The sequence below is a fragment of the Canis lupus genome, chromosome 32 (genome assembly GCF_048164855.1).
Source record: "Canis lupus baileyi chromosome 32, mCanLup2.hap1, whole genome shotgun sequence".
Taxonomy (NCBI): Eukaryota; Metazoa; Chordata; class Mammalia; order Carnivora; family Canidae; genus Canis; species Canis lupus.
In genome coordinates this window covers 20615320-20642508 of record NC_132869.1, presented here as the reverse complement: position 1 = coordinate 20642508, position 27189 = coordinate 20615320, and the positions used below count along the sequence as shown (strand labels likewise).

Sequence of the window (27189 nt, the reverse complement as noted above, 5' to 3'; positions counted from 1 at the left end):
AAGTCAATTAGAGCGTTAGTTGAACTTGGGAACACACATGGTGGCAGTCCGGTTCAATTGATTTCCCTCATTTTTATATTTTCACTACTAAACCTTCTTTTCAACTTTTCTTTATAACTATCTAAATATATTTTTACATACTTTTCCTTGTATTTTAGCATATCTTGTTTTCTACTTCCACGGACTTACTTTTTTTTAAATCCAAGATTTACTTATTTATTTATTTGAGAGAGAGAGAGGATGAGCACGTAGTGGGAGTCCAACATGGGACTTAGTCTCATGACTCATGAGATCATGACCTGAGCTGAAACCAAGAATTGGAGTCTTAACTAACTGGCCACTCAGGTGCCTCCTCATGTGGACTTTCTTATCCTACACTTAGGGAAAGATATTATTTCTTCTAACCTTAATATTTTCTTTTTTCTCTTTTCCTCCTGTGAGGTTGAGCAGTATTTTGAGGCAAGTTGTGTTGGCAAAAGCATATTTGAAAGCTTCTATTTAGGGGGATTGTTTTCTATATGCATGAAAAACATGAAAAGGCTCATAGATAATTTCATATTACATTGCCAGTAGAACTATATTTGTGTAAAGTTACAGTCATATTTATTGAAATGAAAGTCGATATATTGCTTCAGGATGCAGAGGAGTTTATTTTTAAATGTTTGTTAATATAGAGGTGATACTCAGTAAATACAGTTCTAGAAAGGTGATCTTTAGGACACTCCCCCCCCTTTGTAATAGTGGCTCTAGATATGTGCTGTCTAGTATGGTAGCTCCTTGAGCACTTGAATTGTGGCTAGCCGTATTGAATTATGCTGTAGAATACACACTGAATTTTTAAGACTTAGAATAATAGGAGGATGTAAGATCTCTCTAACAATTTTATTTAATATTGATTACATGTTGAAATGATGATATTTTACATATATTGGGTGAAATAAAATATTAAAAATAAGTTCACTTGTTTCTTTTCTTACCTTTTATAATATAGGTATTAAAATAAAAAATGTATGCCTTTTGTGATTTGCATTATTTCTATTGAAAATTTTTGCTAGCTGGTTAAATGTCATTTTGCTTACTGATCTCACATCTTAACTGTATTCTGAGATTGTCTTTATAATATGGACTTGTTTACAAAATGTTAGTGGTTTCAGATTTTTATACATTTTTAACTTTTTTAAAAGAACATTATCCTGAGTTATTGATGATGATGAAGATCTAACTTCAAATAGAATGTAATTAGTGATTGCAGTAAATTCAACACATATTAGAAAGGTTGCTTTTTAAAATGTATACACTGTGCTAAACAAGTGGAATAAGATCACAGGATTGTCCCTTGTGGATAGATATTCTATCACATATTTGAGTCTAAGTACCGGATATGTTCTTTTAGCCATTCAGCCTTGTCTTGCAGCATCTTTATTAAATAGCCTTCACCTTTTAACTAGTTCATCCATTTTTACTTTAACTTACTACATACTATTTTAAAAATCATTTTGTAAAAATATTTAACATCATGTATTTATAGGTGTTGTATGTAAATATAGCATATAGTTTGACCAAATGATTGCTAAATACAAATGATTTTGTACTGTAGGACTCTTCCTCTTTAACTTTTTTTGAGGAAACTTTTTTGAATCTACATTAAAGCTGAGAGCATAGTTCAGTGAATACCCATATAACCTTCACCTAAATTCACCTGTGGTTAGTATCTTTTCCTGCAAGCTTTTTTTCTCCCCTTCTGCTCATGTATGTATGTCGTTGCTTCCTCTCCCCCTATATTTGGTTGAGCCATTTGAAAGTAAAATTGTCACCAAAGTGATCCTTTATCTCCTAAATTTTATGATGTTACCTAAATATTTCAAATGTGCTTTCTAATAGAGAGTTTTCCTCCATTATCACATTATTGTTATTGCATGTAAGGAACATGGATAAGATTATATTTAATATACAGTTCATATTAAAATATACATTCTTCTATGCATTTGTCATTTTTTTGAAACTTCTAATCTACAGCAGTTCCTCTCAGTTGTCAGAAAAAGTCTCTCAGTCTCAACTTCTCTCTTAGTTTATCTTTTAAAGCATCCTGTGGTCTGAATATTTGTTCATGATAAGGTTTGGGTGAAACCTTGTTAGCAAGCATAGGGGGCATATTGTTTTATAGTATTCTTAATTTAAAAATCCTATTTTATGTGATTTGTTTCATTTTTATTAGAAAAAAAGGACTGTCACACAGGAATTAGAAAAAAAGAACAACTTGGAACTTTATTTAACACTGATATTTACTAACAAAACACTATTAGAATATCCTGTGTATTTTATCTTTAGACTTGGCATGTCTTTTTGTAGAGGACAGTGTTTTTTTGTTTTGTTTTTGTTTTTGCTTTCTGTTGAATGCATTATTGATAATATGAATTGGGATCAAGGAGATTAATTTTTTTAGTTTTACTATTTTACATGAACTAATCTATATTGTGAATTTCAGATACCCCAAATGGAGGAACCCTGTTTGTCTTCCTTATTCTTCTTTGGCATTATTTTCTCCCAGCTTTTTAGTTTCAAACATTTAGAAAATTTGGAACAATAGTAAAGTGAACACTCCTGTCTTCTACTTTGAACAACAACTGCTAACATTTTGCCACAGTTGCTTTATTCTCATTATATACTTGTGTGTGGTGGGTGGGTGGGGGGGTGCGGACATGTGTGAGTGAAATTCTTTCTTCATCTTTTTGGAGTAAGTTACATATGTCATGGCACATCATGCTTATATACTTCAGAAACTAACTCCTAGAATAAGGAAATTCTTTCGCATGATCACAATATCACTATTATACCTAAGAAAATTATAGGTAATTCCATAATCTCTAATATCCGGTTCATATTTTAACTTAAATTTCTCCAGTTATCTCAGATGTCTTTTATAGCTGCTTTTATATTTTATTTTTCTGTTCCTCCATACCCAAATTGGGATTTAGTAAAGGTTCATGCATTTGATGTATTTGGTTTTTAAATCAGTAATTTAATTCCATTTATTAATTTAAGTGTGTGTCATTAATTCCTAATAATTTACTTTTACCATTAAATTCAATTAAAGTTTTTATAAATTCTGCTAGAGTTATGTTGACCTTTTATGTGTAAGTATATAGTTTTTGTAAGCACTTGGTAATCCTTTTATAGACATGAAAAATTCATACTGAAATACTATCTTTTTTCCCACAGATATTCCAAATGTCTTGGTTGGCACTGTATTTAACATTGATGATGGAAATGGGGGCTTTGTGGTTCATTGGTTGAACAACAAGGAGTTTCATTTTACATCATCTACTGAAATATTTATGCAGCAATTACGAAAACTTTCTGAGAAGCAGATAGATCATGAAAGTGATGAAGGTGATCGAGAAGATGAGGAACGTTCACAGGAGGAAAAAGAGAGGGGTTTACATATGAAACTAGACCATGGTTAGTATTCCATGTTCAGATTTTTTTTTGATGAATCAGCAGCTTTATTGTGATACCATTGTTAGTTTGTAATCCATCCTTCCTGGGGTGCCTGGGTGGCTCAGTCAGTTAAGCGTCTGCTTTCGGCTGGGTCATGATCCCAGGGTCCTGGGATTGAGTTCCCTATTGCAGGGAGTCCCAGAGCAGGGAGCCTTCTTCTCCCTCTGCCTCTGCCTATCCCCCCACCTTGGTCTCCCATGAATAAATAAATAAAATCTTAAAAATCCTTCCTTCCTGCTCTTCTTTTTCACTTTTCCAACCATTTACTAACCATCTACTATGGACCATCTGCCATATAGCTCTATATGCTTTGTTATGCATATTGCTTTGAGTAATATATAACTTTGGAAGCCATGTCCTTTTTGGGAGGATAAGTTTTGCTAATGATAATATGAATGAAATTTTGATTTCTTTAAAAATAAGAAATAGTCATTTTCAGTTTATACCAGAAAATGGTTTTCTTCTTTTTTTTTTCCTTCCTCCCCTCCCCCTGGCCATAAATTGGAAAAGGGATTTATAGTTTCTTAAGATAGTATGCTATTGGTAATCCAATATGTAAATGAATTTTTATAGTATTATTGGTGTGTACTGATAAATGTATTTTCTGATTCAGAATTATCCTTGGATAGAGAATCTGAGGCAGGTACAGGATCATCAGAACATGAAGATGGAGAAAGAGAGGGAAGTCCCAGAACTTTTTCACGACCTAGTGTACCAATGCCACTGCCCACCGTCCTGCTTGATCGGAAGATTGAAATGCTGCTAACTGAATGGAATAAGAATCCTGACATGCTTTTTACTATACACCCTGTAGATGGTACCTTTCTAGTGTGGCATGTGAAGTATTTGGATGAATATAATCCTGGAATATTTAGACAAGTCCAGGTATATTTTGCTGATGAAGATATTATTACATTTCTTTTAAAAAAAGATGCTATTCAGATTTACCATATTTTCAGAAATACTTGAAAGATTTTGTTTTTGAGAAGCAACTGAGAAGAGAATACTTATTCTTGTTACCAGAGCAGGGGATCAACGACCACAGATTTTATAAACCTGGTTAATTGAAAGTAAAATGAATTTGGCTTTTAAATGTGGTACTGAGTATTTGAATATATGTGCGTTGGCTTTTTCCCTGGGAATTCACAATATTTTGAATAAACTTAAGAAATCATCCTAAAAATGTGACTCAGGATCCATGCCCCCCCCCCCATTTTTTATCAATTAAATCCAGCTACCTTTATCTGTTATCTTTCTGGACTTCATTTCTATTTAGATTTGTGGTTGGGGTCATTTAGCTGTATAAGTAAGACATTTGAAAATTGTTTTTTTTCAGGATTCTTTTGGGCCACAAATAGAGATATGGTATTACATAAATAGAGGAAGGAATTAGACCTTAAAGGGGTTGAAAATGATAGTTTTTCTAGGAAACTAAGATTTGACATTTTGAAAATGGAAGTGTTTTTGGAAGACATTTTTTTGAGAGGAGGAAAACTACTTATATTGAATTCATACTGTGTTTTCCAGGTTTCTTTTTCTTCTCGGATTCCTGTTGCATTTCCATCTGGTGATGCGAGCTCTCTTAGTAAAAATATCATGATGTATGCCTGCATAAATGCTACAAAAGATACTCCCCACACCCCGTTACACCAGGAGATGATGGCAATAGGCAGTCCTCATGGATCACAGCTGTACTCCAGATCACACACTACCAATATGAATATTTTAGCTCCCACAGTAATGATGGTCTCCAAACACATAGATGGTTCTTTAAATCAGTGGGCAGTCACTTTTGCAGATAAGTCTGCCTTTACCACTGTTCTGACCGTATCTCACAAATTTAGATACTGTGGTCATCGATTTCACCTCAATGACCTGGCATGTCATTCAGTTTTACCATTGTTACTGACATCCTCTCATCATAATGCTCTGTTGACTCCTGAATTAGACTGTCAGTGGGACTCAGACAACAAATTAAGTAGATTGATGGATCCTGTAAGACCTATAAAAGGTTCCTCGAAACAGCCTCTTAGAAATGCAGCGACACGTACATTTCATGACCCGAATGCAATTTATAGTGAACTAATTCTGTGGCGTGTAGATCCAATAGGACCTTTGTCCTATACCGGAGGAGTATCAGAATTGGCTCGAATTAACTCTTTACATACATCAGCCTTCTCTAATGTTGCTTGGCTTCCGACTCTTATTCCCAGCTATTGTCTTGGTAAGTGTTCATTTTAATTCTGAAATTAATAAAAGCTTTTAAACTTTTTTCATACACACATGGTTTATATTTGTCATTATTAGGATTTTTAATAAGTATTGAGAATGTGGGCATCAGACTTATGTTTAGAATTTCCAGAAGTTTGTTTTTAATTTTTCCCCTTCGTAACATTTCTATTGAATTTTTCTGTTAATAATTTCATATCCATTAATTTTATCTATTTAATTATGATTCTGGACCATGGTTGTACCTAAAAAGAAAACCTCAACCCAAAATAAAAATAAACTACGTATTATAATGCAAAGCTTTTACTCTTTCAGGCACATACTGCAATTCTGCAAGTGCTTGTTTTGTTGCTTCTGATGGCAAAAATTTGAGACTCTATCAAGCTGTGGTGGATGCAAGGAAATTATTGGATGAATTATCAGATCCTGAATCTTCGGTGAGAATTTCCTAATCTTTATTAAAATATCTGGCCTGATAAAGAATTCTCTTTTTTACTTTGGGACTTTTAGCTGGTATTTAGGGAGTGAACACTTGTTCTAGCGTCTGTATGAAAAATTTACTATTTTTCTTAATTTCTGTTTCAAGGTACATGAATCAGTATCACACATCAGTACATTTTACATTTAAATAAATAAACCTGACTTTTCCCCTTAAATATAATGATTTCTGCTTGACAATTTTTGCTCTCTGGTTCTGTTAATCTTTCTTTGCTTTAAGGCAGCTTTACCAAGCTCTTTGTTTAAGTTGGAAAAATTGAGCTTTTCTGAGCTTCATTGACCATCCTATGGCTAGAATATGTTATCAGTGGTTGGCAGTTCTGTATCTGAAGTGGAAGTCGTGTATATTAGTTACCATTCAGATTTGAATGCTGAATTTTACATTTACCTATGAAAACGTGGCTTTTTATAAAACACTTGTTCTAACAAAAGTGTTTCCAATATTGAAAACAAAAGACATTTTTGAGTACTATGTGTCCTTCAAAGTGTAGGGAATACAGAGTATAAGTCTCAGTGTGTGGCTTTAAGGATCTTTTAATTTAGCTGAGGAGAGAAGTTACTAATAAAAGGTTAAATAATAGTTTAAGACAGAAACAGTGTCTGAGGGTGGTATGTAATTAATTGTCAAGCAGATGGCACTAGAAGTATTCCATAATCCAAAGGAGAAAAAGATCAGATTAGGGAAGGCATAGAAGTCTTTATTAAGGACAGTATTTAGGTTTGTTTTTGATAGGTAGATAAGGTTTAGAAAGACAAATCCTTTCTCTTTGCCTGAATAAGAGAATGACCTGAAAGTGTGGATACAGGAAAGTGTGCTTATAAGTAAAGCTTGTTCCAGGAATGGTGGGAAAACCAATTGGACCAGAGCCAGAGGTTTGGCATAGAGGAAGTAACATCTTAAAATCATAGAATTGGAAGATATTTTATAGGTCACCTAGTTTAAACCAGCCATCTGATGCTTTATTCCCCTCTACCGTATTCCTGCCAATTTGTCATCTGGCCCTGGAGGGGGGATCTTCGACCCTAAATGCTGCCTTTGAATTATCCTCACTATTAGACTGAACTTAAATTTATATTTCTTAGATTCTGCTTGTTAGCCTTGGTTCCATTTAGAATAAGTTTGGTATTTCTTGTATGTGAAATAACTTAGATAATTAAAGATGATGGTCTTTATTAAACCTATAAAACATTTTTCCTCAGGCCAAACCTGGCCCCCTCCACCAATAAACTTATTGTGTTTTATATGTGACCCTGATTACTCTCTTTAGCAGTTTTCGGTTTGTCTATGTTCTGGGCGTTGTAGGACCACTAGAATACAACAGGATTGCCTCTCTCATTAGATTCTATTGTGTTTTTGGTAGTCATGCCAGATTTTTTGTATGTAATTGATTCATACTGAGCTAACTTATTTAAATATTCCAAAGTCTCTTTTTGTCAGCAAGCCATTCTGTATTTGTGTAATTTGAGTTGTGGCCCAAATGAAGGCTTATTTCACTATTACATTTCATCTTGCTAGGTTCAGTCTTTCAGTATCTTTTTTGAATCCAGATTCTGTTATTTGTGTTATTGCTTTATGACTTATATCACCAGTCTCTTGGATGAATGTTTCCACATCTTTATCTGAATCAATTATAAAAATGTTAAACAGGATAGGACTAAAAAAAGAGCCTAGCAGTGTACATTTGACATCTTTCTTCATTTGTATTGTCTGAAAAAAGAGCCTAGCAGTGTACATTTGACATCTTTCTTCATTTGTATTGTCTGTCTTTCCTTGAAAGACCAGAGACTGGAATATTTCAGCTTGTTTCTAGAATTTCCATGAGGCAGCTTGTCATGTACTTTGCTGAAATAAAATACAAAATACACCGTCTGCTAAAATATTCTGTAGTCAAAAAAGAAGTCAAATCTGCATGAGATGATTGTTTTAAAGTATAGTGGGTTAAATGTACCTACCCTGATGTCTGTTACAAAGACATTGTACAAATAGACATCAAGCTTAGTTTGCCTTACTGAATTATATTGTTTTCCTTTTTGAAAATTGGAACATTTACATATTGCTAGTATTTGGCCCTGACATTTCCCATTATTTCTCAGAGAACATCTTCTGTAGTTCATTGATTTCACTTGCAAAATTTCCCACTAACCCAGGCATTACTTTTCCAAAAAATATCAAGTTATGTAGAGCTGTTAGATATGTTCTTGGAATTTCTTAATTTATCCTGGCCTTCTACTCTTCCCTTACCAATGTACATTTTTTCTTAAACCTATTTTCATTAATTTTTTTAGTGTTAAGAAGTAATATGTATTCATTGTAGAAAATTTTTTGTTTATTTCTATTTTGGCAAGCTAACTTCTTTTTTTTCTAATTAAATCTTTAATTTTTTTTTAATTTTTAGAATGTGAGGGTGCATGTGCATGTTGGGGGAAGGGCAGAGGGAGAGGGAGAGAGAGAATCTCAAGTAGACTCCACACACAGAATAGAGCCCGACTCAGGGCTTGATCTCACCACCCTGAGATCATGACCTGAGCCAAAGGGTCTGTTGCTTAACTGACTGAGTCACTCAGGCATCACCCCAACAAGCTAAAATCTTGAAATGAAAGACCAGAGACAAAGCAGGAATTAGGAGGTCTTATTCTCTGCATCTTTATTAACATTAAAGTATCAGCCTCTACTGATAAGCTTATCTTTTCCTGTATCTCTGTACTCTGAAAACAGTAATTTATTCAGTTACTTAATTTTTAAAATAAATTCTTAGTTTTTGAATAGTTACAGATTTATTGAAAAGTTGCAAATACGGTAGAGAGTTCTCATACACCCCACAGCCAGTTTCCCCTATTGTTAACATCTTATATTACCAGAATGCATTTGTTACAATTAAGAAACTATCATTAGTATGCTATGATCAATTAAATTCTAGACTTTTTAAGATTTAACTGACTTTCCTGCTAATGTCCCATTTGTATTCTAAGATCTCATTCAGAAAACCACATTATATTTAGTCATCACGAATCCTTAGCCTTCTCTGATCTGGTATAGTTTCTCAGTTTTCTTCATTTCTTTCTTCCTCCATATTTTCTCATGACTTTGACAGTTTTGGGTAGTACTTGTCTGACATTTTGCAGAATTTTCCCTTGATTTGGGCTTGCTATTTTTCTCATGGTGAGACTGGAATTTGTTTTTTGGGGGAAGAATACCCCAGATGTGAAGTACCCTTCTTGCTACATTATATGATGGATATATGCCATCAACGTGGTAATTACTGTCTTCCTTTTTTTTTTTCCTTTTAAGTCTTGCACAGATTTGTTCATTTTATTGATACTATCAAAGAGTGAATTCTTTGTTTCGTTGAACTCTTTGTTTTTGTTTTCATTTTCATTAATTTCTGCCCCTTTACCATTTTTTTCCATCTTGTCCTTTCTGGGGGTGGGGGGTAAGGGAGGTTCTTTTTCTAGGTTTTATAAAATAGTAGCTTGGAGTCTTGTTTTGAAACTTTTCTTATTTTCTAACATATGCATTGACTGCTGTAAATTCCCCCTCTCAGCACTGCTTTGGCATTTTGGTAAGTAGTATTTTAATTTTCATTCACTATATTTTTAAATTTTCCTTGAGAATTCTTATTTGACCCATTGGTTATTTAAAGTGTGTTGTTTAACTTCTAGTAAATACTGGGGAGAGATTTTTCTGTTATTCTGTTACTGATTTCTAATTTGATTCCATGGTGGTAGGAGAGCACCCTCTGTGATTTAAATCCTTGCAAATTTACTGAGGTTTGTTTTATGACCCAGAACATTGTTTTATTTTAGTATACATTCCATGGCACTTGAATATATTTCTGCTGTTGTTGGATGGAGTGTTCTAAAAATGTCAATTAGATTTTGTTTTCATAAAAATGGTGGCATTGAGTTCCTCTAGATCTTTGCTAATTTTTTGTCAGTTCTATCAATTCCTGTGAGAAGGGTGTTGAAATTCTCAACTGTAATTGCGAATTTATCCGTTTCTTCTTTCAGTTCTTTAAGTTTTGTGTTTCACATATTTTCCAGCTCTATTTTTTGCATACACATGTAGTCTGAAATCAAGGTGTTGGCAGGGCCATGCATGCTCTTTCTCAAGGCTCTAAGAGAAGATCCTTTCTTGCCTCTTCCTAACTTCTGGTTCCTTCTACCAATCATTGGTGTTCCTAGGCTTGGAGCTGCAACACTGTGGTCTCTGCCTGTCTTCACATGGACTTCTTTTCTATGAGTGTCTCTATGTGTCCTCTCCTCTTTTTAGAAGGACACCCAACCTAACCTAGTATGACCTTATCTTAAACAGATTAGATCTGCAAACATCCTTCCTCTAAATAAGATGGCATTCTGACATTCTGGGTAGACCAACTCGTTACACTAACAGGCCTTTCTTTCTCATCAGTTGTGTTTGCAGTTGCATAGTCAGGAATGTCCAAGTCACTCTAGCCTCCAGATTCTCTTAAGCCATTTTAACTTTTAGAGCCATATGTTACAAGGAATTCTGAGATTTTTGTCTTTCTAAATGTTAAGACTATAGGGCCTCACCCTTATTGTTAATCTTAAACTCTTAACATGATTGCATCCTGTCAAGTTCTCATTATTTCTGCTGATCTTTTTCTTTTTTTTTTTTGTAAGTCAGAGCTGCAGTTTTTCTAGTTACTTCCTCTACTAATTGTGAGTTGAAATATGGCAAGAAGTTGTCACATGCTGTCCTTCCTCAAAGGAGATTTTTCTTAGATGCTGGGTAGAAGCTAGCTTTTCCTTTCTTTTCTTTTTTTGCTATAAGAAACTTCTGAAAAGATTTGAATTTTATTCTGGAAGTGAAAGCTGGATTTAGAGGACAATAAACTTCTTTGGACAGGGAAGTAAAGAGGTTAGTTTATAGGATAGAGTGTAGTTGGTAGGCACTGGAAGCATTGGAGATGGCAGGAAATCTGTTGAGGTCATCAAAGCATGTGGTAAAATAAACCTGAGCTAAAGTGAGATTTGGCTTGGTAGTAGCTGAATATGGATACTAAAATAAATGATTCTAAGGTTTCAAGTTTGGTAGTGGATCCACTAGCAGTGGTTAGGTATTTGTAAGGTATTGATGATGACTTAAGTTTGAGATACATTGAGTGTGAAGTGATTGAGGTTTTAGGTAGCAAAATGTAGTTTAGATAACTTTTGCAGACGTTTGGAAATTCCTAATGTTCCTTGTCAGATACCAGTGTACATTTGGTACTTATTATTAAGGGCATGCTTGAGATCTTTTAGACCTCTAAAGACACAAGTAACAGTTAATGTTCATAAATGTGACTCTGAGTCATGAAACGGATTTATGTTGAGCAGACTGTTTATGAAGGCAGTAATTTAAAGACTTTATTTTTAAGTAATCTTTACACCCAGTGTGGGGCTCAAACTCACAACCCTGAGATCAAGAGTCGCACATTCCACTGACTGGGCCAGCCAGGCACCCAGAAGGCAGTGAATGAACTTTAAGAAAAAATCTCCATCCAAAATACTGAAGATACCATTGTTTTGGTGCTTGGTGTAATGTCCTTTAAGTTTCTCTTGTAGCAAGTGACACGATCTTTTTAAAGGCTGCAAGATACTCCATTGTATGCACATACCACAGTTTCTTTATCCATTCACCTGTCAGTGGGCATTTGGGTTGCTTCTATCTTTTGACTATTGTGAATGATGCTGTGGTGAACATAGTTGTGCAGATATCTCTTCTCAGTCCTGCTTTTAATTTTTTTGGGTGTATCTCCAGAAGTGAGATTCCTGGATCATATGGTCACACTATTTTTGCAAATCACCATACAGTTTTCCATAATGGTAACACCATTTTACATTCCTGCCAGCAGGGCATAAGGATCCAACTTCTCTGTTTCCACTCCAACACTTATTTTCTATTCTTTGATAGTGGCCGTTCTGATGGGTATGAGGTGATATCTCGTGGTGCTTTTGATTTGCATTTCCCTAGTGGTTAGTGATATTGAGCACATTTTCATGTACATATTGGCCATTTATATATCTTCTTTGGAGAAATGTTCTGTTGAGGTCCTTTTTTGTTGTTGTTGTGGTTGTTGTTGTTGAATTGTAGAAGTCCCTTCTGTATTCCGGATGTTAACCCCTAACACATGGATGATTTGCAGTTACTTCCTCCATTCTGTAGGTTGCCTTTTACTCTGTTGGTTGTTTTCCTTGATGTGCAGAAGTTTTTAAGTGTGATGTAATTCATTTCTCTATTTTTTATTTTGTTGTCTGTGCTTTTGATGTCATATCCAAGAAATCATTGATGAAAGCAGTGTCCTGAATCTTTCCCCCATGTTATCATATGAATTTTAGGATGGTTTTTTCAATTTGTGCAAAATATGCCCCTGGGATTTTGATAGGAATTATATTGAATCTGTTTATTGCTTTGGTAGTATGGACATTTTAACAATATTAAATCTTCTAATCCACAGCATGCAATATCTTTCCATTTATTCATATTTTCTTTTCTTAGTAATGTTTTGTAGTTTTCAGCATATAAGTCTTTCATCTTCTTTGTTCATTTTCTTAAGTCTTTTGTTTTTGACACTCTACTAAATGAGATTGTAACTTCCTTTTTGGACTTGTCATTTTTAGTATATAGAAACACACCTGATTTTTGAATGATGATTTTGTATCCTGCAGCTTTGCTAAATTCATTTATTCTAACAGGTTTTTGTGTGTGTGTTTTGGGCAGTGTGTGTGTGTGGATTTTTGAGGTTTTCTGCGTATAAGATCATGTCATCTGCAAACAGGTAATTCTATGTCTTTTTTTTTTAATGCTTATATTTTGTCTAATTGTTTTGGCTAGAGCTTGCAGTCTGTGTTGAATAGAGTGGTGAGAGTGGGCATCCTTTGCCTTATTCCTGATCTTAGAGGAAAAACTCTGTCTTTTCCCATTGAGTATGGTATTAGCTTTGAGCGTTTCATCTCTGTCTTTTATTATATGGAAGTAGTTTCTTTCTCTTCATAGTTTATTGGGTGTTTTTTTTTTTTTCATGAAAGCATGTTTAATTTTATCACTGTTAAATCTGTGTGTCTGTGGGGGGAAGGTGGTCTTGGACTTCCTATTCTCAACATAGACGTCAGAATGCTATTTTTAAAGTGTAATTTGTTTGGGTCATGTCACTCTTAAGCCATTGCCTACCGTGAACTGTAATACTGTACGGGCTTTACCTCTCACCCCCATCCTGCCTTCCTTCACTTGTCTGATACTATATTTTTCTACTTTTTTGCCCCCCTCATTTTGGCTCCAGCGATACCTGTCTCTTTAGTGGTCCTGGAGCATGGCCAACAGTCTCTCATCTTAGTGTCTTTTACTTACTATTCTCCCGACCTGGAATGTTCTTCCCTCAGATAACGTATGGTTTGTATTCTTGCCTCCTTTAGGTCTTCAGTCGAGGGAGGGCTTCCTGACCACCCCTGCGAAATACTTCTGCCCACTTCCCCACTTTATTTTCCCCTTCACACTTAGTACCATTTCATAGTTTGTTTTACTTGTGTGCTATTTGTTTGTCTTCAGTTAAATGTGAGATGAAGGCAGTGCTGTATTCCCAGTGCCTGATATCTGATAAACACTCTATAAATATTTGTTGAGTTAATGAATAAGTTAATGAATATCATGCTTAAGAGTTTTATTACCTTGTGAAGGCAATGAGAAGCTAGCTGTTCTACCAATTTGTACTTCATCAGCAAAGTATGTGAGTACAGGTTTTCTCTGCCCTCTTTTTCTTTCTTTTTCTTTTTTAAGATTTTATTTATTCATGAGAGACACAGGGAGAGGGAGAGAGAGAGAGAGAGAGAGAGAGAGAGAGAGGCAGAGACACAGGCAGAGACACAGGCAGAGGGAGAAGCAGGCTCCATGCAGGGAGCCCGATGTGGGACTCAATCCCGGGACTCCGGGATCATGACCGGAGCCAAAGGCAGATGCTCAACCGCTGAGCCACCCAGGTGTCCCCCTCTTTTTCTTCTTTCTGTCAAAATCATTGTTTTGAACTGATACATACTACTTTGATTTATGCATTTTTTATTATTGCAGGAATGGAATGTTTTTTCATATTTTTTTGGCTGTTTGTATTTCCTCTTGAATTGGTTGTTCAAGTTTTGTGGGATTATAGTATTTAAATTGAGAGGGATGAGTATACTAAGTAGAAGAAGCTACACAAAGGTCTTTGCATATTGTGGGGAGAACACATTGGTAAAGGTTGCACTTTTTCAGGGAGAGACAATCAGTGCCACCTTGATTTAATCTCTGTCAGTCAGGGCCTGTGTGGGAAACAGATGACACACTTTTAAAAGTTTAAGTATGAAGAGTTTAATGAAAGAACTCCTGAACGATTTGAGCTCATGATTCACCCACTAGTGATAATAAGGCACTCAGAGTCTGGCAGAGGGATGAAGCTATTATTACCATTATTAAAATAATGGCCTCAAAGATGCTCATGCTAATCCCCAGAACCTGCAGATATGTTACCTCACATAGCAAAGGAGACTTTGCAACTTTGCATATGTGAATAAATTAAGGACCCTGAAATGTCAAAATTTCCTCAGTTATTTGGGTAGGCCCAGCCTAATCACATGAGTCCTTGAAAGCAGAGAACTTTTCCTGGCTGTAGTCACAAAGAGACGTGATAAAAGAGGAATGATCAGAGATGAATTTACTAACTTTGGGGAAGGAGAGAGGGGAGCCATGAGCCAAAGAATATGGATAACCTCTAGAAGCTAGAAAAGGCAAGGAAATTGGGCTTTTCTCTCAAGTCTCCAGAAAGAAATGGAGCCCTGCTGACAAATTGATGTTAGTTCAGTGAGACTCATGTCAGATTTCTGACCTACAGAACTATAAGGTAATACATTTGTGTTGTTTTAAATCGCTAAGTTTTGATAATCTTTTGCAGTGACAGTAGAAAAATAGATCCCTGTGCCTGCGGGACAAGAGAGCAGTAACAGTATACCAAAGTCTGGTGAGAGAAAAGCCATGGAAAAGGAGCTGCCTGTTGGGAGAGGTAGCCACACAGGAGAATAGCCACTGCTAGAATTGTGGGGAGCAGGGGGCATAAATACCCCAACTAATCTCTCTCTTTTCTCTCCAATCTCTGACCAGTCCCTCCCATGGAGTGAATTCAGCCTGAAGCTGAAGTGGGCTTGGGAGCTAGGTGATACTGTCCAGAAGAAAACCTCTTGGGGCACAGAATAAGCAGACAATGCATATCAAGTTTAGATGCAGAGAAAGATTAGCTAGCAAAGTCCACTCTTTTTGCCCCCTAGCATCTATTCCTGATTTTTATTTAGATGGAGAAACTTTTATCTCCAGCACAGGGGAAATGCAGATTCCTGTTTGGCATTGTGTCATTGTGTAATGATGCCAGCTTAGTCATGGTCCTACTTGGAACCTGAATTGAAGCTGTTGCACTCTCAGTACTTGTCACAGTTGGAAAATCAGGGGAAAGAAACAATGTCAAGGAAAGCTCTTATAGCCCCTGCTTCTACAGATAGTCACAGAGCCTGAATTCAGTAATCATAGTTTCCTCCTCTCACCACCAAATTCTACATTCTCTTACGCTCTTGTCAGCACCTTGGGTATTTGTCTTTTTTTTTTTTTTTTTCTTTTTAAACCTGGTGGGGGGGCCTAAACATTAGTGTTCACATTTTCTTTGAGTAAATGTCCAGTAGTAGTGGAATTACCGGGTTGGGCAGTTTTAGTGCTGTATTTCAAACAATCAAAATAAATGCAGAGAAGTCCTTGATGAACAAAATGACAAAATTTTAAATACAGATCCAGCAGTGCCACGATGAGCCACATTGAAGCCTGTGGCAAAAGGAAGCCTCTATAAACATATGTTTCTGTAATTTCTTAATGGTTAATTTTTTACCAGAACATTAAAGTAGTTGAAAATTAGAAGTAAGTATATTAAAATTCATGGTATTCTTTTAAGTTTAAATGTTACTTATGCCCTAAACAGAATTTATTATAATTTTATTTTCTTGGCTTTCATGAAGGCAAACACTTCAATAATGTGATCAAAATTTACTTCTTTGCTAATCCAGTTTTCAATTGAGATTTGTTGGATATAGTGAGAGAGTGAGAGAGTAACTTTGAAATTATGTTTGGTGAGTGTAAATTATTAGCAAGAGGTATGCGTATAGTCCCTGAACCGAAAATGAATTAAAAGCAAAAGGGAAACTGGAAATACATGAATTATAAGATGTGATATTCTTATTGGAAAAAATGCCTATCAAGTAAAGATTACAGAGATTGTGGGAATCTGTATTAGTTTCCTACTGCTGATATAACAAATTGTCACCATCAAATTGGTGACTTTAAAACAATACATTTACTATCTTATGGTTTTGGAGGTCAGACATTCTAAAACCAAAGTGTTGGCAAGGCCATATTCCCTCTGGAGGCTGTAGGGGAGAATCCATGTTCTTGCCCTTTCCAACTTCTCCCCCTGTGTCGCTTGGCTGGCTCATGGCTCCTTCCTCCTTTTTAAAGCGAGCATCAGAGCATTTTCAAATCTCTTTCTCTGGCCTTTGTTTCTCTCTCTGAGTCCTTCCATACTTCCTCCTTCTTATAAGGACCATCATGATTATGGTGGACCCTTCTATCTAATCAAAGATAATTTCCCATCTCCAGACGTTTAATTTAATCACACACAAAATCTCTTTTGTCATGTAAAGTAACATATTTACAGGTTCTAGGAATTAGGATGAGAACATTTTGGGGGCCGTTATTCTGACTACCAAGCATACTAATTTCACATTCAAAATGGAGGTATAGGGATCCCTGGGCGGCGCAGCGGTTTGGCGCCTGCCTTTGGCCCAGGGCGCGATCCTGGAGACCCGGGATTGAATCCCACGTCGGGCTCCCGGTGCATGGAGCCTGCTTCTCCCTCTGCCTGTGTCTCTGCCTCTCTCTCTCTCTCTCTGTGTGTGTGACTATCATAAATAAAAAAAACAAAAAACAAAATGGAAGTATGAAAAATTAACTGAATTGTTTTAGATTTTGAATTTTTAGCTGGAGAAAAGTTAATCTTGTTTTTCTTTTTTTAAGATTTTATTTATTCATGAGAGACACAGAGAGAGAGGCAGAGACACAGGCAGAGGAAGAAGCAGGCTCCATGCAGGGAGCCTGATGTGGGACTCGATCCCGGGACCAGGATCACACCCTGAGCAGAGGGCAGCCACTCAACTGCTGAGCCACCCAGGCGTCCCTAGATAATCTTGTTTATAAAATGCAGCTACTGACTTGCAGTCTTGTGGAAAATTCATCTGAAAAAGTTTTAAGTGTCATGCAATATCCATAATTTGTAATATAAAATCAACATTGTGTTTGGGTCTTCTAAAACTGATTCACAAATTTTGCTTAATGCAGTTTTATTCAAATTTGGAAGCAGACTTCAGAACTTTAAAAAAAAACAATACTAGTCACAATGTTGTCCTGCAAAAGAAGTTTCAGTAAGCTGAAGTTAATTAAAAATAATTTAAGGAGGCACCTGGGTGGCTCCTTCAGTTAAGCATCTGACTCTTGATTTTGGCTCAGGTTATGATCTCAGGATTGTGAGATTGAGCCCTACATTGAGCTCCACACTGGGTGTGGAGCCTGCTTACATTTCTGTCTCTCCTTCTCCCTCTGTCCTTCCTTCTCCTCCCTCTCGGGGGAAAAAAAATTAATTAATGAAAAAAATTATTTAAAATTGTCATTCAGTTAAGAGACTGCCAAATAGGGAAGTTCTCTGTAGTTAAAACAAGATAAGCAAAAAGTAGATTTAAAAAATATTGCTAAATTAGCTCCCACTAAATCCAGGAAAGTAAAATAGTCATTAATCTTATTTTGGTATAAATAAATTTAAGCTTAAAATAATATTGTGAGTTTTAATACACCTTCTTTTCAATTTTTCAGTAGTTTTCAACCATTTTAATGTTCTGGAAAAAAGCCATTAAAAATACATAAAAACATGTCTCAGCTCTAATATGGCTCACTGAGGCATTTTTTTCTTTTTAGTTTTTATTTAAATAATCTCTATGTCCAATGTGGGACTCAGACTCATGACCCCAAGATCAAGAGTCACATGCTCTTCTGACTGAGCCAGTCAGGTGCCCCATAACACTGTTGAATCCTATATTTAAAATTTTGGTATTTTGTTCATTATAAATTTTTTTGCATTACTTTTGATTTTAAGAAATACTGCATTGGGAAGCCTGGGTGGCTAAGTCAATTAAATGTCTGACTTGTCATTTCAGCCTAGGTCAGAGTCTCATGAGTTGTGAGATTGAGCCCCATGTGGGGCTCTGCACTCAGCAGGGAGTCTGCTTGAGGTTCTCTCTCCCTTTCCCTCTGTCTCTCCCCCAACTTGCACAGGCATGCCCCCCTCCTCTCTAATAAATAAATCTTTTAAAAATACTGCATTAAGATATTATTTATCTTGATTATTGATTTTTTGGCACCTCCTTCCCCACCCCCTTAATTTTCACACCTAAGGTAGTACTTCATTCACTTTATCCTAATTCTGGCCCTATCTTCTGCTGTTAAAAGGGTTCTTTTGTTGGAGGTAAAGTTGAGTAAGATCCTGTAGTGTTGAATAAGGCATTTGGTAAGGCCTTAGTCACAGTGCTAGCAGCAGAGTTGTGGGCAGGAAAGGCAAATCCTTACCTAAAATGGGTATCCCTGCAAGGAGATTGCAACTTTGATTTCATATTAGAAGCACTGAGGAGTTTGTAAAATGCCTGTGATCAGATTATACTCTAGACCAATAAAGCAGTCTCTGTGAGTGAGAGCTGAGCAGCAATGATTGTTAAAGCTCCTCAGGTGATTGAGTGTGCAGCCAAATCTGAGAACCATTGATCTATGTCAGTACATATTAAACTTCAGTATGTACAGGAATCATCTAGAGATTGTGTTAAAATGCAGATGTTTTAGCTTCCGGGCCTGAGAATTGTATTTACAGAAAGCTTCCAGACACTGCTGTTGTTGTTGGTCCATTGACCACACTTGAATAGCAAGGATTCATGGTGTGTTAGAGGTATTCCAGTATTTTAACCTCACCACCTGTAGGCCAGAGTTGCATCCAGATTTCAGTTAACAAACCCAGCAGACAGATGTCTGAGATAACACTTCAAATCCTGAATCTTGGGTGAATGTACCCAACAATAAATTCAGCCATACCCAGCCATGTATTTTGCCTCCTTGGTCTAATAACCATAGAATCTGTTCTCATACATGTCTCTGGAATTCTGCTGATACAAATTGGAAATATCCTTCAACCCCAGAGTATATGTTGTTTTTCCAGAGCCAATCTTGTATTTATATCCCTAGGCTAAGCTGGGATCTCACCCCTCTTACCAGCCCAGAGTTCATAAATAATAGGTGATATAGAAGAGAATGGGCATCTCCTTGTTAAGTAACTGCTTCAAGTGAAGTTACTGAAAGGTTTTTATGCAAGGAAATCCTGATTGGAAGGATGGAGAAAGGACTGCTTTTTTCAGCAGAAAGGTTTGGGAGTTTGGGGACTCATAGTTAGGCTTCCCATATTCAAACATCTTCATCTCAAGTTGCAGAGTCCCACTTCTTCTCAACCATTGCCCATACCTTCTAACTGGCAGCGTTGTACTTTTACTTGGCATTGCACATCTGCAGACCTTACACATGGGCGTTGGGCCAAATACCCAGCCGTGTCTGTCTTGGAGCTTTAAGATTGCAAAATGAAGGCATGTTAAAAGAACCAGATGCCTTAAAATAATATGCTATTTAGCTAAACGCTGTAGAATTTTCTACCTGGTTAATTTTAAAAATGAGAATAAGAGTATAGAAATTTGAAATTTTTTTTGAATGTATGAATTGCCATTGCCAATCAGTATTTAGAGGGGCCTTGAATGTCTGAGATGCTGTATCATACTCACAATAGATTCATAAATTGTTGATCATTCGCATTTTCTGTTTTTTATTTACAGAAACTTATTGGAGAAGTGTTTAATATTGTGAGCCAACAGTCTACTGCGCGGCCTGGCTGCATTATTGAACTCGACGCAATAACCAACCAAGTAAAAACATGCTTGTGAATGGAGATATTAATGTATTCTATTCCAGAGTGCTTTATGTGCATATATTTCGTTGTCAGAATAATTCTCTTGTTTGATACTAAATATAGCCAGCTTCTCTTGATTTCCACAGTAAAAATCTAATGATTTAGGAATTATTCTCCAGATGAATTATATCTGTAGCCTTGTTTCCTGTTTAAAGGTCATTTAATTCAGTCAGGGAAACCATAAAGGAAAATACAGTACAGCTGCATAGAGGCTTGGATTGTGGTTTCCCTTTTTACGTTATTCCTCATTTCAACTCAGCTGATAGTTCAATTCAGCTTTAGTGTTTGCCTTGCTAGGCTGAATATTAGATATTTTTATGATATCCAGTAAAATTCAGCTGAAAGTGGGATCCAAATATACATTTACTTTCCAATCACAGGTCTTTTTTGTAGTTACTGTTCTTCCCCAGAAAATACCTAGGAAATAGGGAGAACCCTTCTCTCTACAGTAAATTCATGAATCCCTTTCTAGTTCTCAGGATATTTGTTTCTTCAGGATCATGTTGGTGACCTAAAGGATAGACCTAATGTATTTATTCCAAATAAAAAAAAAACAAGATTGTTGTGAGGAAGTTATACCAGTATTTTTAAACAAGGAAATGAAGAAAGAGCTGACCATTTTAAAAAACAAATATAATTGTGTTATTTTTTTCCCCATGGTGCCTGGTACATTCTGTGGGTGAAAATGTAATAATTTTCACCAATGTAGAGAAATTACCATGTCAGCTCTTGGCAACAGAAATGTGGCTGCCAGACTCAAACTACAAATGCCTCCAAGGAAATCCTTAACCTGTGATTTCCTTTTTCCACTCCATAGGGATATGAGAGAAGAGTGGATTGTCTTCATTCCCATAAAGGCCTTGATTTTTAGTGGGCTGGGTGCTAAATTCATCTCCCACTTCAGCTTCATCTCTTCACCAAGGGTTATTAACTGAGGCCACTCTTCACTTAGCATTATGCCTTTAACTTCATACTTGTTCAAGAATTTTCACCCTCTAGTTGTGGCTGTCTTTAACACAAGGATTGGTAAACTGCAAGCACTGATAAATGGCTTAGGCTCGTAAATTACAAAGTTTAAAATACATTCTAGGTTTGTGTCTAGTGTGCTGTATGATTTCTGTCTCCGTAAAGACCTTACCTTTCCCTTTTCATTTATTTTTTTCCTTTGGGGAGGTGACCCAAATGAAAAGATTTTTGGTTTCTATATAGAGAAACATAAAAATACCATATAACTTTCATAAAACTTCAGTGGGTTAACCTAATACTACAGTCCTTTCATTTCTGTGTAGTTTGTAAGGAGGTTGATTTCCTTTATTCTGTAAGATTTAGCCCACTCATCCAGTGCTTCCCTTTCCTAAAATCTGTGGGGTAGCCATCTAATTGTCTTGACACACTTCCATAATAAGATTTAGTTTTTCCTTGAATTTCAGCTCACTTTTGTAATTGTAAGCGGCCATTTGTATTATTTTTACTCTTTTTCTCTGTGTTGTTAAAAAACGTGCTCACATAGCATAGCAGTAGCAGCTGACAGTGTTGTCTCATCCATCCTTCTAGAAATTCTAGTTACTTACATGTAAATACATTAATCCAGAGGTGTGTCACCCAACCCCAACTGGCTGTCATAGGGCCCCTCACAATTTCCACTAGACAGTCAGGGAATACTTTGAGGACTTTTCTGGTTTTCCTTTTCTTTTTTTGGTTCTCAAGTGGAATTAGAAAACTAAGGGAATCCTGTACTAGTTGCCTCGTAACATAGCATAGTGCTCTCCAGCCATTCATGAGACCTAGTATTTTTTAGCTCAGAGTGGTGTAGATCACTTGTCGTGTGTGTGTGTGTGTGTATGTGTTTAAAAGCAGATCTGTTGATTTTTTTTAAATTAAAGCTCTTCAATTCTGCCACTGGCTATCGTATCTTTGAAAGCGATTTTCTCTGCCCAGGTGATTCTAATGATTTTTTCGTTGTTGCTTTTTCCTTTCTAATTTGTCACTTGATAAAGAATAGAAATTATTAGTTTATTTCTTCTACAATAGTGTTCTTGGGGAGGTGGTGGGTGGAGGCAGGGAATTGAAAGATTAAATTTTTTTTTCATATTTGTAGTGTGGCTCAAATACACAGTTGCTTCATGTGTTTCAAGAAGATTTCATTATAGGATACAAACCACATAAGGAAGATATGGAGAAAAAGGAAACAGAAATATTTTTTCAGCCATCACAAGGTACTTTTAAGGAGTAGACTTGAGTTTGATACTTTAATCCTAAAAAATGTCCTCCAAATTCTTATTGAGTATGGATCTATATTATCAAAAGTCATCACTCTTGTAATTTTTAGCAAATAATATCAGTTCTTTAAAAATTGCTTGTTTGTATGTGAAGAAAGCATTTGGATGAAAATTACATTTTGAAAGAGAGTTTTACCAATGACATAGACTTTTGCCAAGAAAATATTATTTTTGAATCCTAGTTTGTTTTATTTTTATTTTTTTTAAAGATTTTATTTATTTATTCATGAGAGACATAGGGAGAGAGTCAGAGACACAGGCAGAGGGAGAAACAGGTTCCCCATGGGGAACCCAATGTGGGACTCGATCCCAGGACCCCAAGATCACACCCTGAGCCAAAGGCAAAAGGCCAACCACTGAGCTACCCAGGTGTCCCAGTTTAATTGTTTTAAAAAGTAATTTTAAGTGTTCAATCTTACAATTAAATTATCTCTTATTGGTATTAAGTTCCCTGTAGTACCTTAAGCAAACTAATTTTAGTGTAAGTTTTTAAAAGTCCCCGATAAATTGATAAAGACCATTGATGAATATATAATGTAAGACATTGTTTTTTATGGTATATCAGGGACCTTAGGTACACTGTGAATTAAAGATACCATCTCACGATGTTGCCCTCTGATATGTATTTGTTTTTTTGTGTGTGAAAGAAAGCAATTCTCCATAAGAGCTTTCAGGAGTAGAACCCATATGATGTTTAGTTTAAACTTTATTATTTAGCTTAAAATGTTCCCTTTAAAAGTTCTAACTTTGTAATTATGAAACAGTCATGTGCTATTTGAATATAGAACATATGTGAACATAGAACAAATAGAATATTTTCTGTTTGAAAGAAGGAAAGATATGTTCTGCTTTAAGAATTCATTTTACAGGGGATCCCTGGGTGGCTCAGCGGTTTAGCGCCTGCCTTTGGCCCAGGGCCTGATCCTGGAATCCTGGGATCGAGTCCCACGTCGGGCTCCCGGCATGGAGCCTGCTTCTCCCTCCTCCTGTGTCTCTGCCTCTCTCTCTCTCTCTACGTCTATCATGAATAAATAAATAAATCTTTAAAAAAAAAAGAATTAATTTTACAGGGAATCCCTGGGTGGCTCAGCAGTTTAGTGCCTGCTTTCGGCCTAGGGCGTGATCCTGGAGTCCCAAGATCGAGTCCCACGTCGAGTCCCACGTCGGGTCCCTGCATGGAGCCTGCTTCTCCTTCTGCCTGTGTCTCTGCCTCTTTCTCCTCTCTCTGTCTCTCATGGAAAAATAAATAAAATCTTAAAAAAAAAAAGACAAAAAACAAAAGGTTTCTAGATCCTTTATCTAATTTGGTTATAGATCATAAGTTTCTAAATAGACAAATAGACATAATAAATTTTCTTGATATAGCTTATATCACAGAATTATATATAGACATTTATGAACAGTATTTCTACCAAATTTATGTAGTGTCTTTTATTTAGTGAAAAATAAGAGTGAATTCTTCTCTGACATGTCTTTACCACTAGTAAGTTTTTCCTTTCATGCATCTTCTTATATTAATAGTTTTCTTCTTAATAAGTTATTCAGTTGTCACATTGTCTTATTTCACTATCAATAGGGCATAACAGGACTGCTTTATGGATTTAAAACATGCTTTTCTGTAATATTTCACCTTTATCTGGTTTGAACTTTTTAAAATGCTTTCCCAAAACCTAGCTACACTTTATCATCTTATTTCTAACAAGAAATTCATGCTAACCTACTAGAGATAATGCTTATAGAAAGTAATTATTTTATCATAATATTTTTAATTGAAAGACATTTAAAATGTTTTTTATTTACCTCCTTTTATATTTCTTTATGTCATTGTAAAATTAGGTCAAAAGATTTCCTAATGCCCTTCTTGGTTTTCCCTTAGATTTTGGTATTCTTCTTGATTTTATAGCTATTTTATTTCTTTAAAGGACTTGATAGGCATATGTTCTCTCTTCCTTGTCCCTGCCTTATTTTGTACTTCTTAAGTTTTAGTTAAAAATTAATTTCTTTTAATATTTAAAAAATTTTTTAATTTTTTATTTTATGTAGGCTTCATGCCCAACATGGGCCTTGAACTCATGACCCTGAGGTCAAGAGTTGCGTGCTCTACCAGGCACCCCTTTAACTTCTCTTTTAATTAAGAAAAATGCCTATTAGAGTACAAAGTTTAAAGATTTTGTTTCACTTGCTTTATCCTATTTCCTTTTCCTTTTTTCTAGAAAAAAAATTATTTATTTATTTTAGAGAGAGTGCAAGCAAGGGGGGTGGTGGGGCAGAGGGAGAGAAAGAATCCTGAAGCAGACTCCCCGCTTAGCGCAGAACCTGATGCAGGGCTCCATCCTACCACCCCAAGATCATGATCTGAGCCAAAATCAAGAGTCGGCTGCTTAACCGACTGAGCCATCCAGGTGCTCCTTTCTGAAATATTTTAAAACAAACCCAACCATCATGTTGTTTCACTCCTGTGTACTTCCACATGCATTTCTAAAAATGACTTTCTTTTTTTTTTCTAAAAATGATTTTTTAAATGAGTGCTGTTATCACATTGATAAATAACAAAATTCCTCAGAATTGTGTAATAACTAGTCCATGCTTACTTTATTCAGGTGTCTCAAAAATGTCAAAAGTTACTTGGTTTTAATTTGTTTGGCTCTATATCCAAACAAACTCTCTACATTGTTGTATTTCATTGTTTAAGGGTATTTTAATCTAAAGTGATGCCCTCTTTATACTCTCATCATGCCACTTATTTGTTTTAGAGAAAGTTATTATATAGGAATTTCCCTAATTACCTACAGTGTTATTCAAACTTTCTCCTATTAGCATATTACCTATGTAGATTTTATTAGATCCAGGTTCAGATTTCTAGGTGATGCTGTGCCCTTCATAGAAGGACATAAGAAAGAACATCTCTTAGGATGTCTCATTTTTAATGATACTAGATGCAGAAGACGCAGGTGGTGGTTTCAGTGTAATGTTTGCCACCAATCTGCTATATCATGGTTTCTCCTATTAATGTTGTTGTCTTTAGATCCATTATTTCATTTAAGATCGCAAAATTACATTTTCCTAACTTTATCAATTCTCATTTATTTATTAGCCGGAAAGTATTTGTAAAGAAAGGCTTTCTCTTATCAACTAGAGCTATTTGGCTACTTTGAAATACAGAATTATTTTTAGGAAAGGCAGGTAAGTATTTAGTTCTTTCCCTTTAATTGGGAATTTTAGAAGAGGGAGTTTGTACTCAAGTTATTACCAGGGATTACTGGTGAATATATTATTGTTGTTGTTGGCTTTCTTTTTCTTTTGAGTATCATTATGAATCCATTTTTTAAAAACACTTTATTGAAGAATAATTACATAGAAGTACTTATCACTCATGGATTTTTATGTACTCAGCATATATCAGCCAGTTTTCAGTCATTATTTTTATTGCTTACATTGTCCCATATTAGGCTAGTGAGGGCCCTTTCAAGTTGGTCCTGAGTCCTTTTGTCACAACTTTACTATTTTTACTAGTTTACCTTCTTTCAAGTACCATAAATTATCCTAAGCTTGTGTTGTAGATATCCTTTGCAAGAGTGGAGTTGTCACTCCACATTGTTCTTTTTAATGAGATGTGGTATTTAGAGACAATTAGAGCTCTAGCAGTGCTCATTGCCAAGAGATTGTCGTTACGGATTTTCATTTTTAAGGAAAGATTTGTTTAATATCATTCTTCAGGGAAATGCAAATCAAAACCATAATAAGATATCACCTCACAACTGTCAAAATGGCTAAAACAGAAAACATGAGAAATAGTCTTGGCGAGGATGTGGAGAAAAAGAAACCCCCATATACCCATAAACTATACTATTGGTGGGAATGCCAACAAGCACAGCCATTGTGGTAAATAGTATGAAGGTTCCTCAAAAAATTAAAAACAACCCTGTGGTGCAGTAATCATACTACTTACTGGGTGTTTACCCAAAGAATACAAAAACACTGATTTGAAAAGATATATGCACCCCTGTGTTCATTGCAGCATTGTTCACAATAGCCAAAATATGGAAGCAACCCAAGTGTCCATTGATTGATGAACGGATAAAGAGAATGTGGGGGGAGTGTGTGTGTATACACATATACACACAGTAGAATGTTATTTAGCCATAAAAAGAATGAAATCTTGTCATTTGCAACAATATGGTTAAAGCTAGAGAGTATAATGCTAAGTGAAATTAGCTAGTGAGAGAGAGACAAATACCATGTGGTTTCACTTGTATGTGGATTTAAGAAACAAACAATTGAACAAAGGGAAAAAAAAAGACAAACCAAAAAACAAACTCTTAACTATAGAAAATAGATGGTTACTAGAGGGAAGGTTGGTGGGAGGATGGGTGAAATAGGTGAAGGGGATTAAGAGTACACTTATCATGATGAGTACCGAGTTATGTATAGAATTGTTGAATCACTAATTGTACATCTGAAACTAATATAACACTGTATGTTAACTACACTAGAATTAAAAGGAAAAAAATACAGAAAGTTTCTGTTTTGTGTAGATTTCATTGTCACATATGAAAAATAGAATTGTCAACAGGGAAAAT

General features: G+C 35.7%; 1 protein-coding gene across 4 annotated transcripts in view; it reads left to right on the top strand.

The window, feature by feature from the left end:
* Positions 1–27189, top strand: part of DMXL2 (Dmx like 2) — a 152571-nt gene that overhangs the window by 71048 nt on the left and 54334 nt on the right. For all 4 annotated transcript variants that reach the window (XM_072808513.1, XM_072808511.1, XM_072808512.1 and 1 more), the window contains exons 10-15: positions 3220–3459; positions 4112–4383; positions 5026–5722; positions 6043–6164; positions 20197–20286; positions 22429–22546. In XM_072808513.1, coding sequence (XP_072664614.1) covers positions 3220–3459; positions 4112–4383; positions 5026–5722; positions 6043–6164; positions 20197–20286; positions 22429–22546 — 1539 coding nt within the window. The remainder of the gene's footprint in view (positions 1–3219; positions 3460–4111; positions 4384–5025; positions 5723–6042; positions 6165–20196; positions 20287–22428; positions 22547–27189) is intronic.